The sequence below is a fragment of the Eptatretus burgeri genome, chromosome 12, assembly GCF_056783735.1.
Source record: "Eptatretus burgeri isolate ZD-2024b chromosome 12, Ebu_testis_v1, whole genome shotgun sequence".
NCBI classification, from domain to species: Eukaryota; Metazoa; Chordata; class Myxini; order Myxiniformes; family Myxinidae; genus Eptatretus; species Eptatretus burgeri.
The window spans coordinates 2896828-2909327 of record NC_140972.1 but is presented as its reverse complement, the minus strand read 5'-3'; the positions used below and the strand labels follow the sequence as shown (position 1 = coordinate 2909327).

Sequence of the window (12500 nt, the reverse complement as noted above, 5' to 3'; positions counted from 1 at the left end):
GTTTGGTCTGGATCTGTCTGGTCATTTTTGAGGCGCTACTTTTGAATAAAATACCAATATATGGGGCAAACACCCCCTTTAATCCCCTATATAGGGGGCACATCCAGATGGGGAGCACAACCCCATCAGATCTTGCTAAATTTGGGCCATATCGGTTATGTAGTTTGTGAGAAGATGTTTTACTCAAATGTTAACGTACTCCCATGATGAAGTTGAGTCCACAGGGTAGAGAAGAATTTTGTACACGTAACGTACACTCAATGAAGGGCGAAGAAGAATTTTGTCTCTCAAGGTAGACTGGGTACCATTGATCAGAGTCGCAGGGCCATGCTTAATGGCAAAGCTGAGCTGTTCAGGGAGGGAGTTGAGGTGTAAAACTGTACATGCGCTGAGGGTGGACAAGGAGACCTCTGGGAGAGGAATCTGTGAGGGGGTAGAGCATCACCTGTGGTCAAATGATTGTCGTCCTGGTTGCAGGGGAATTCGCGCATTGCGTCCCCCCAAGCCCATCCTTCGGTGTACTGCAGTTACAGCGGAGGGTGGTGGGCTCTTGACAGAGGAGTCCGAAGTGAAGGGACGCTGGGCCGGTTAATTTGAGCAAGCCTGTTACAGATAATGTTACATTACCGAGGGGTGACGCTGCTCTCAGTGCTAGGCATGGTCTTTGCTCAGATAATTACCGATAGGGTTTGCCACCATCTTCTTGAGCAGCAGTGCCCAGCACAGTCACGCTTAACACCAAAGAGGTCAACGATTGACCGTATCCTTGCTCTTCAGGTCCTCACCGAACACAGACGAGACTTTCGGCAGGGGCTGCTTGCAGCCTTTGTTGATCTCTGCAAAGCGTTTGATTCAGTGCATCGGGATGCCCTCTGGAGGGTTCTCGGTCTTCATGGGGTGCCACCAAAACTGATAGATCTGATGTCTGAACTATACTCTGGTACTGAGAGTGCTGTGAGATGTGGCGGTACCATCTCTGACATATTTTCAGTTTTTACTGGAGTTTGCCAGGGGTGTGTACCGGCTCCTACACTTTTCAACACTTGTATGGACTAGATTCTGGGAGGATGTCGGAGAGATCAAGCTGAGTTGCATTGTTTGGGAATGTCAAGATCTCAGACCTTGATTTTGCAGACGATGCAGTCATCTTTGCAGACACTCTGGATATCCTTCAGGGGGCCTTCAGAGTGCTGAATGAGGATTTGGAGCCGCTGGGATTACGGGTTTCATGGGTCAAAACTAAGATCCAGGCTTTCAATAATATCTTGGATGCTGCTATCTTGTCTGTACCTGTTTGTGGTGAGGATGTTGAGGTTACGGAGAGATTCACTTACCTTCGCAGCGATATTCATGTCTCCGCTGGCTGTGAGTCAGAGGTCAATAGACGTCTGGATCAGGCCTTGGGAGTCATGGATTTACTGGATCATGGGGTGTGGCACTGTCGGTACCTGTGCGGGAGGACAAAAGTCTGAATCTTCAGGTCCTTGGTGCTTCCAGTGTTGTTCTATGGTTGTGAGACTTGGACTCTGATCAGGGATCTGAGGCAGAGACTTAATTCATTTGGTACCAGGTCTCTTCCGAGAATCCTTGGCTATCGCTGGTCGGACTTTGTGTCCAACAAGCAGTTGCGAAGAGAGACTCAAATGAGATTTGTTACCTGCATACATCGTGAGCATCAGCTGCGGCTGTATGGACATGTGGCTCATTTTCCTGACACTGACCCTGCTCACCAGATTGTCTCAGCGTGGGAGCCTCATGAGTGAAAGAGGCCAATAGGCTGACCATGTGCCGCATGGTTGCAGCAGATTGATCAACATCTCACGGAGATGGAGATGAGTCAGGCATCTGCCTGGGGGATGGCCAGTTGGAGGCTTCTGGAGTACCAGTGGAAAGTGGACGCAGCAACCTGCTGCTCCAGCACATGCTCCCATACCTGACCTGTTAACGTGGGTACGGACGGACGGACACAGTGACACTCCTTGACCTCATTTCAGAGAAATAACCGAAGAAAAGTTGGACGGATTGGGCATCGACAAAGAAGGCTCTTTGGAATGACGAAGATGTCAGCTCAACTAGGATGGAGAACGAATCAATACAAATGCCCAAGACCAAGGACACTACACAAATGGCTTTAAGAAAATAGCGGGACTGAGTCAATCAGACAAGTGTAGGTTCTGCAAGGTAGAAACAGAAATCGCGAGTTACCTCTTATCGGGATGTATTAAAAACTCATGTCAGAACAGCTGTACATTCAAAGGCACAACAAGGTATGTAGAGTAATCCACTGGCACATCAGCAAAAACTTCAATATCCCAGATTCCAGTAAACTCATGGACACATGAACCAACAGCAATAATTAAGAACGAGGAAATAACAAATACCAAGACCTCAAAAATGAAGTGCAAAGATCCTGGAAACTGAAGACAGCCAGAAATGTACCAGTGATTATTGGAGTCATGGGAATGATGAAGAAGAACCTTATGGAGATCTTAAAATACATCCCTGAGAATATGACAACAAACAGACTGCAGTTGGAAGTTGTCCGGGGCTCGGTGACGATCCTCAAAAGAGCCCTCAGAACAAAACCTTGAGAACAAAAAATAAAAATAAAAATAAATTCACAAATTGGTTCGTGAATCCTTATCACATACTGAAAAGAAAATACATACATTGAGACCTGGCAGGAGTCTGTTATCTCCATATGTGGGTTTCAGAAGGTGGAAAACACACACACACACACACACACACACACACACACACACGCACGCACGCACGCACGCACGCACGCACGCACGCACACACACACACACACACACACACACACACACACACACACACACACACACACACACACACACACACCCACACACACACACAATGGTTAAGCTAGACGTTTCGACCATAATGTATGTACAAGTGACAGATGTAATCACACCATAACTTCTTTCCATTTGAGAGTGGTCGTGTAATCGGGTCATAGAGGAGTTATTCCGTGCAAACTCCTCCAGAGATGTGCAAGTGCTTTGATCGATAGTAACTGTTCAGCCAACAGGTGAATATCGGAATCACCGACACGTGACCAGACACTTTAACGGTGTTTGGTTCTCCTGGCTTAGTTAGAGGCCCAAAATGTGGCTCAATGGTGTGCATGCTGTGTATTTGTCGTCCTTTTCTCAGATAGATTTAGCTGTCACCTGCCATCTTTTGTGGGATCATCACAATCAACAATTATGTGCAGTTCTGACCATCTTCCATGATCCTTAAAGTGTGAAGATGAACAATTGGAGGATTACAATTCAACTTTGATCATTGTTCCATTTTGCAGCACAATGTAATGAGTAATCCCCAACAAAGTGGTGACAATAGGGTCACGCACCTGCCATAGTGAGGGCAGATTATATTTTTCTTGTTAAGCACCCCAGGCAAGAGTTGCACAGTAGTAAGCTCGTAATAACTCCACATCAACCGCTGTTAACTGCAGTCATGCTTGATGAACCACAGTTCCACTGTGGTGCATAAGCTTTGTACAGTAGTTATGTAATAGACAGTTGATTGCAGTAAGAATACATTAATTGAAGTATCACACGACGGTGTATGTAATTTTCCTTGTGGGTTTGTTTGTTTGTTTGTGGTAATTAACTTGCATATGCACTCCCAAACCACGAGACGACACGAGTTGGAAATTGATGGTTGTACTGGGGGAGTGCGTGGGAAGGTTTCAGGTAGTTAAAAAAAACATACTCTCGTGAGGTGAGTGAAACTACAGTGGTACTGTAGTGAAGTGAAGTAAGATTATGGTGGTGCTGCAGTGAATTGAAGTACAATTACAGTGGCACCGTAGTAATCTATAGTAGTATTGTGGTGTGGTGAAATGATATTGCCATTTTACGTCGATTTATCTATACAGTACTAATAAATGTCAGTGTGTGTGTGTGTTTCTGTCTATCAGTCCCCAGTACAACACTCCCACAGTACAACTCCAAAACCATGAAACCTAACATCCTGAAACTTTGCATGCATACTAAGGGAACTCCAAAGGAGTGCACGAATGAAAGTTGGGTGTTTAGGTAAATTAAAACACCCCTTTTGAAGATAATCAACAGCCTCATGTAATTATATCCTTCATTAAGGCTCATCCTTTCTCACCTTGCTGCCCCTCGCTGGGGTCGTATTTCGTCATTTTTTGGCCTGTACAGCAATCCCTTGACTTGGAACAGGCAGCATCGATTTCTTAACGATAAAGTTTTCTTTTTCACTTTCCTCACTCATGTTATCAAATGCCTGATCATCACATACCTACGAATCGCTGGTTATGTTGCAGTGTGCCCAGACACGCTTATAAACACCCAGACACGTCAGCGTTCGTGGCTTTATTTCATTTCTGCACATGCCATAACCTCTCGAATCTCTTAATCTCAGCAGAATTTCAAGATTTAAACTTCTTTATTGACTTCAGAAGTCGTTAGGACTGCTAAAAGAGTGTACATTTCGCCAATTTGAACATTGCACGACATTCCAGGAATCTCCAGGTGCATGATATTTATATGATTGGCGGTCTCCAATTGCTAATTGCTTGCCAAGTCAGCTGTTCCTCATCAACTGTTTCGTTGGAGTGCTTTCTTGAGTGGTTAAGCCACTTGGTGAGCACTCTTCAAGTTTTGATGGCGATACTGTGGCACGGTTCTCCATGGTGACATCTCTGGCATTAAGAAGGTAAAATAAATTGGATGATTATAATGAGTAAAAAGCATTTGCAGTTGTTGCAAAGCAATGAATCGCCATACAACGACAGGATAGCCGAGAGGTAAGCAAGTTCGTTCTAAACTGTCTTGCCTGAGTTTGAATCCCGATCAAGCTATAAACTGTCATCCTCACTGGGATGAGCGATTCCCCAATGTGTGTGCGGTCTCTCAGATGGACGTTATATCCCCTAGAATCCCCTCACTTTCCCCTCCTCATTCCCCTTTCCTTCACCCTTCTCCATCCAACCCCTATCTCTCCCCCACCACTCCCCACCCTTCTCCTCCCTCTCTCCCACCCGTCTCCTCCCTCTCCCCTCTCCCACCCGTCACCCTCTCCCTCCCCCTCTCCCTCTCCCACCCCTCTCCTCCCTCTCCCTTTCCCTCCCACACCACATTCCCTTCCCCTCACGCCGCATTCTCTTCCCCTCACGCCGCATTCCCTTCCCCTCACGCCGCATTCCCTTCCCCTCACGCCGCATTCCCTTCCCCTCACGCCGCATTCCCTTACAATCACTCCGCATTCCCTTACCCTCACGCCGCATTCCCTTCCCCTCACGCCGCATTCCCTTCCCATCACGCCGCATTCCCTTCCCCTCACGCCGCATTCCCTTACCCTCACGCCGCATTCCCTTACCCTCACGCCGCATTCCCTTACCCTCACGCCGCATTCCCTTACCCTCACACCGCATTCCCTTCCCCTCACGCCGCATTCCATTCCCTTCATGCCGCATTCCCTTCCCCTCACGCTGCATTCCCATCCCCTCACGCTTTCCACCTCCCAAAACCCCTCCCCTCTACCGCCCCCATGACCATCCCCAGGCAGTCTCTGTCCTCATTATCCCCGTCAGTGAAGCAACGGTTGTGTTTGCTGGTAGGGACGAAGGTTGAAAGGAGGTCCAACAAAAAAAATTTCCCCGATTTACAACTGTAGAACTAATGGTGTGCAATTATACTGCAGCATAACTATAACATACTTTATATTTGCTGTCGTACAACTACAAAATGTAAGATAGTTATTCTACATTTCAACTGTAGTACCACAATTGGAATGCTATTGCCTGGGACATTAATCAATATATTAAATACTTGTAGTCCCACAATGGACGCATTAAATGCATCTCATTTAAGCTTTAAACAAATGCGATGAGGCCATGGTCAAATCGAGCACCACGACGAAGGGATCGCGGGTTGTTTCGTTTCAGGTCCTTTCCGAAGGACAGCATGAGCCCTGATGCAACGCTCCCTCCTCATGCAGCAAAACAACAGGGAGTAGTTCCCAATGAAATAAAATACAACCCTGCCACAACCAAAACTTTGGAACAAAGACAGCGAAGAGGATAGCACATGACCAACGAAAACTAACTTGCCAATCCTTCGCCGAGTTTCCTTGTACATCTTTGCAATGCAAGTGGCATGTGAAAGAGAACATTGATCGGCACTCTGAAGCAAGTTTGCGCAATGACGGAAAAAAAAATCCAGAACAATGAACACCAGATAGGGGCATAAAGACATCTATAGGAACACTCAAGAACGTGGTGTAGAACTAATGACGTAGCATTGTGCTGAACATGGTTCGGAGGAACATGGAGCAAACAAATTAATGTAAGTTGAGTTTGATTTAAAAAGTTTTTGTTCCTAAACACAAGGTGACATGCACAAGGTGAGAGACAGACAGTAAAGTTTGTTAGGAATTTGCAAGTGGGGAGGGTTGAGGGTAGGGTGTGGGTAGAGTGAGGAGGCGGGGGGAGGGGGGGAGGGTTGCCTTCCTTTTGGGACTTTGTGCTCAATGTGTATAATATAATGCATAACACGGAACAGACAAACCACCTGTATTCAGCTCTCAGGGCACAAAAAGGTAAATTCTAATTTGAATGAGCTGTGATGGGGAAGGGGCTGCAGGAGTGGGGGAGGAGAGGGGTGCAAATGGAACTTAAGCAAGTTAGAAATGCACTTTAGAAAAAGAAGAAAAAAAACAAGAAACAGGTGCAAACAAATCCACAGATGGCACTTGATTCATTGCCAAACAGCGTCCCGGCAAGCCATTCAATGGCTACTGAACGTTACATCGATTCCTGTTCGGATTGTATGACTTCATCACTTTCAGCAATCCAAGGTCAATATTTCTGGACTTAGCTACTGGAGCTACTCGTCTTTTTGGAAATTTGTTCCTCGAATCCCATCTTTGATGCTTTGCATAGAGAATGGTGACACCTTGTGGTAGAATAAGGTGTTGGAGAAGATAAATATGTCATCGAGCCACAGACAGGAGGAGAATTTTATTTCAAAACATCTGGGTATTGTACCGACTGGGAGTTCTGAGGAACAGCTACGATGTGAACATACAGAAACTGTCAGGAACGGAAGTCCGTAAGGATGAAGAGATAAAAGAGGTGGGTGAGTGTGTTAATGAGGGTATAAAATTAGTAAAAAAAAAAAAAAAATTATGAGTAAAAAGGATTAAAAAAAACAAATAGTAAAATATACCAAGGTGCGTTGAAAAGTAATGCCTCCTACTCTCTGGGAAACAAAACAAACTGGTCAGCCTGGTGGAGGTATGCGCTCAACCGAGTGCTGCTCTAGTTATACCATGTTCCACATTTATTTCTCGACAATCACGACGGGGATCCACAGATTTCTGCCGACAATCAAGTAGTTTTGTGACGCAGACATAATTGAACTGTGCATCCTGCTGACTTAACCAGCACTTCACAGCGGCATTGACATCATTCGTCAGAAGAAAAAAATTCAAAACTAAGGTATTCCTTAAGTTTCAGTAAAAAAAAACATATTGTTGAGGTTTTAGAAAGACCCCGAGGAGTTGCACTCAACACATAAGGGATCCCGAGTTTAGATATTTCCAGAGCAATTCTGTTAATTAGTTTACCCCACCCCTCAAATCAGTGGACAGGGAAATGCGGTGTGTGTGTGTGTGTGTGTGTGTGTGTGTGTGTGTGTTTGTGTGTGTATGTGTGTGTGTGTGTGTGTGTGTGTGTGTGTGTGTGTGTGTGTGTGTGTGTGTGTGTGTGTGTGTGTGTGTGTGTGTGTGTGTGTGTGTGTGTGTGTGTGTGTGTGTGTGTGTGTGTGTGTGTGTGTGTGTGTGTGTGTGTGTGTGTGTGTGTGCGTGTGTGCGTGTGCGTGTAGAGCAGGTTTGAACCCCCTTTGTAATTCTTCCCTGTCAAAATTCCCTCTCTTCTTCTCTCCCTTCCAATCTCTCTCCCCATCCTTCTTCACCCCTCTCCTTCCCATCACCTTCCTACAGCGTAAACATGCATACAACGCAATATGCATGACAAAACACACCCATTACATCAGCATTACGTTACGTTACAAATCAAAGCCATTCAAGCACAAGCACAATCACTGAGGAAAATACTACATGGCCAGGCCCTGGGCAACTGAGAGGAAGCTACATGGCCGACCCTCCAAGCAGCTGTGCAGACGCCGCAGTACATGATCAACCCTCTGAGCAGCTACACAGTACGAAAGGACCGGTTGCGCTCCAACGAGGGAGCGACACGTGAAGGTCAAAGAGTGCTGGGCAACCTATGCTCCCAAAGCCACACCTTGCCCAAGAGCCATAAAAGCCCGAGGATTCCAGGCATCGGGGCTGCTACGCGTCTGGCGAACAACATATGACAAGCTGTGCCGTGAGAATGAGCCTCCACAAAGGACGAACCTCTGCGTGGAGGAGCAGGCTGATGCCATGATGCAGAGGGTGGACAGACTGCAGAGTTTCCTTCGACGCAGTGGCTGGACACACCGATTCACACGCTATCTCTTCTCAATACTTCCAATTTGTTGACTTGGAATGCACAAGTAGCTTCAACGACTGCCCCTTGACCCATCAGGGCAGGGTTACTGATTCACACCTCAGTTTCCTCTCATGCATATATTGCATACTCCACCACTCACAACACGTTGCACCGCAATGTCCTCTTCCTCTTCTTCATCCCCCCACCCCCCCCACATTTTCACATTGGGAGTCACGTGGGCCAGTTGGCTCACGTGCGGGTGAGAAAGGTGTCGACAACATGCCCCGACTTCATCTTCTACCCTTATCTAAATCCCCTTTCTTGTCTACTTTCCCAGTTGGATGAGGTATCCATGTTGTGTTTCAGTGATAAAATGGCATGGTGTCTGCTTTCCATTAATGTATCAATGAACTTGCTACCTTTTGTAACTTTTCTACAACAAAACGTTCAAATAGTCTACTTTTTTTGAAATACCCTGTATAAAATCAGGAGCAAGAAGAGATTGGAGCATTACCATGAACCACAACCAAAAGGCGAGGTGTGAATTGGTCAAACAGAATTTAATCAGTGGTTCCAAGAATAAACAGAGGCACTAATACTGAGCGAATTGGCTGGGTGTTGGTACCTCCCTCACCAGCAATGGCAGTTCAGCAAAGGTCTTCTGTGACTTCATGGGACCGACACGATCTGTGCTGTCAGGGTTAGCTGTTAGGGTTTGTCAGGGTTATGGAGGTCCTCAATGTCAGACATGAGATCAGGGCATTTTCTCTGGACATATCTTGTGCTTTTGATACAGCCTGGCATCTCACCGTGCTCTCCACACTCACTGCCAATGGCATCCAAGGCCAACTCCACAGATGGCTGACTTCTTCTACTCTCGTAGCCAATGTGTGGCTCTCCACCGAATTCTCTCGTCTGCTCTCAATCAAGGCTTCCATTCCAAATTTTCATTAAGGATCTCTCTGACTCCCTGGAAAATCCTCTTGTATCTCTTTGTTGATTATGCCTAATCCTTCAGTAAGGCAGGAAAGCCACCTCTTCCCTCTCTTCAGACCTTGATAGAATCACAAGCTGGTGAAACACTTGAAATATGTCTTTCAATCCAGACATCTCTGTCTGTCTGTCTGTCTGTCTGTCTGTCTGTCTGTCTGTCTCTCTCTCTCTCTGAAAGGACCATCTGCCAAACACTCACATCCACTTCCTTAACAATCTTCTTGAAGAGGTTCAGTCACTCAAACTTTTGGGTCTTATCATCAGCTTTGACGGTGGAATCCAAGGCCTTAAAGATCATTAAAACCTCCCATGATGAAGTTGAGTCTTTGGGCCTATCACTTCATGAAGGACATGATGGTTGAACTACAAAAACTTTTCCTGGAAAACACAGAAAAAAAAAAGCAGAAAGCAAAATGTCAGTAAAGATAAATATGTTTCATTCACAGCCATTGCATGTCATTAACCACTCACAAGTAACATTGGATTCAAATGGGGGAGAAAGCACGACCAAAATAAATCATGAACATGGGAGAGATCTCTACAGAATTCTTCATGATGACTGATTCAATGTTTGGAATCCCTCTCTATCCAGAAAATATAATCTGCCTATTCAAAAAGGGATAGAAAATCCAGCAAGAGAAAGCAAACTCAACAGCCTTGAGGGTCATTTATTGAGTTGAGTAACCACTCACAACGGGGAGTTGTGAGAAAAGTCTGATGCCGGATGTAGGATTGGACAAGTGGTGTTGGTGAGCACGCACTATAATGAAAGATGGAAGAAGAGCGTAACTGCTTTGAATTAGGCAGGCAAGTTTAAAGTCAAGGAAAGAAACAGGAAAAAAAAAATTGAGATGGGCTGACAGCCTCGATATGGTGTCGGAACTTAAGATGGATGGACGAATGTGTTCTACCCTGACAGGCTACAGCAGGATAGAAGATGAGTGGTGGGATGATTTCTGAACAAGGTGGAAGATCTGCCAACCTGCCTACAGTCGGGTCAGTCGGAGGCCCTGCACCTCTGCTTCATAGCGATAAGATGTCGATGATATTTCAGACTTTTGACTTCACACAGCTGGGAAGTTGGAGACCTTGAACAATGTGAAGAAGCATACTCCATGACGATGAGAATGAATGCCTTGCAAGTGATCGGTGGTTATGCAGTGCTCTTAAGTGCTTCGCTCAGGACCTGGCCTTGGAGGCTGATATTAAAATATATGGTCAGCTCAAGAGAGGCCATGGGAAATAATGGCACCTGAAAGTTAAAGAGAATTGCAGCGTTCGGTCGAGAAAGAACATTCAGATGGGCATCAAGGTCCCCTTAGTTTAATATTTGTGGTTTGTGGGGCAAATGCGCGATGTCCTCGTGTGGGGTGTCTGGGGCAGCGACAGGCTCAAATCCATCGATCGTATGTTATTTCAGGATGGCCGACAGGCTTTAAGAATAGCATAAAGCAACACTCCCAGCCGATCAGGGTGATGACTAAAAGCACGCGACATGAAAGGACAGGATGGAACAAGATGGGCCAGATTCCATGAATGATGGTGCACAAGTATTTCTGTCACTTACAGATTATACCTTACACCTTGCACAACAAGAAAAAAATAAGAAAACACTTAAACAGAACAAGTGTGATAAATATATTGAATTAATGTTTTTTTTTAACTGGTTGCCAGGCAACATATGAGTCTGGTGGGATGGGGAGATTTTCTTGCAGGATGGTAAATTAACGCTGTGAGATGGTTACAAAATTAATTGCTGTGCATTGTGACTATTCCAAGTGCAGAAAATATTCCAACAGGACTCGACAATTAAAAACAGCCGGTAGATAGAACAGAGAATTAGTCTGGCAGGACAGCAAAATAATCTAGTGGGAGGGAAATTACCGGGATGCAATTAGATTTACGTGAACGTGGCTAATAAAACGCTTTCTCACCAACAACGCTGACAATACATGACAAAATGTTCCTTACATTTTAGGAAATTAAGATGCATCGGCTACAATTTGATTGGTGTATCCATTACGCTTAAATGGCTGCTTCGTGCATGCCACCGCATGACGCAAACAGGAAATAGTCGCAAAACTTATGGTACACCTCAGTATGCTAATATATGAAACAAGGTCAACACACTGTCCTGCCTGAGCTGCCCATGAGGCCTCATTCTTTTTCCACATGCTATTTAGGTGCACTGCATGCGCAAACTGCACAATATAGACTGAACAATGCCATTAGGCCTCTGCCAGAGAACAAGAGTGAACGGGGTGGCAGGCGACCTGGATTGAAGATCGCGTTCCACATTTTGGGCGAAGCAGATGGTCTTGTCTGCCAGGTTTCAGAGGGATTCGAAGACGGAGCGTCAAGTCATGAGCAAGATGGGAAAGAGGTTCATAGTGTGACAAAATACATAATGCAAGAGTGTTATCCCACTTGCATTTTGCCTCCGATCTCGATATTCAGCGAGGGAGGACATTTCCAGAGGAATTTTTGTTTTCCTCCCCTTTGGTAAAATGGTGACACCTTGGGGGATGTCAAAGTGGAATGGTATGTTACTAATACACATGCCTGGCTGCAATCCAATCCAGCAGGCCTTTTGTGCAGAAAATTGGAAGCTCTACTTTACAGCTCCACCTGTCTGAAAGAGGTGGGTCGTGAGTGGTTGGGGTTGGATGTGTCTGCTTGAGATGTGTCATCACTGATTTCAGCGGGCTTTACCCCCATCAGGCTTCAACCCTCTCTTTCCAAAATCAAGGACATGCAGAAGGCCCTAAATGTGCAGCTCCATTTGATTACACACAAATAATTAATCTTGCGGCATTTGGGGAATGTCACAAATTATTTTAATTACAAGATTCCTTTGCAATTAAAAATGTCATCAGTTGATGAAATTAAAATTTATTGGATTATGCACAAAAAAAAAGGGTTTCGTCACAATAATGTCTTTATTACGTCAATGAAAGAAAACTTCAGAAACCAATCTTCGTTTTGGTCGCGACCGTGAAGTTTGCCGTTATGT

At 45.4% G+C, this 12500-nt stretch overlaps 1 protein-coding gene across 6 annotated transcripts in view; it reads right to left on the bottom strand.

The window, feature by feature from the left end:
* Nucleotides 1-12500, bottom strand: part of LOC147014994 (TBC1 domain family member 9-like) — a 226819-nt gene that overhangs the window by 61483 nt on the left and 152836 nt on the right. The window contains exon 19 of one of the 6 annotated variants that reach the window (XM_085849270.1): nt 1903-2586. The exons of the other annotated variants lie outside the window; for them this stretch is intronic. Within the exon in view, the coding sequence (XP_085705396.1) occupies nt 2357-2586 (230 nt within the window). The 3' untranslated portion in view covers nt 1903-2356. Of the gene's footprint in view, nt 1-1902; nt 2587-12500 lie in introns of those variants that run through there. 6 annotated transcript variants of the gene reach the window in all.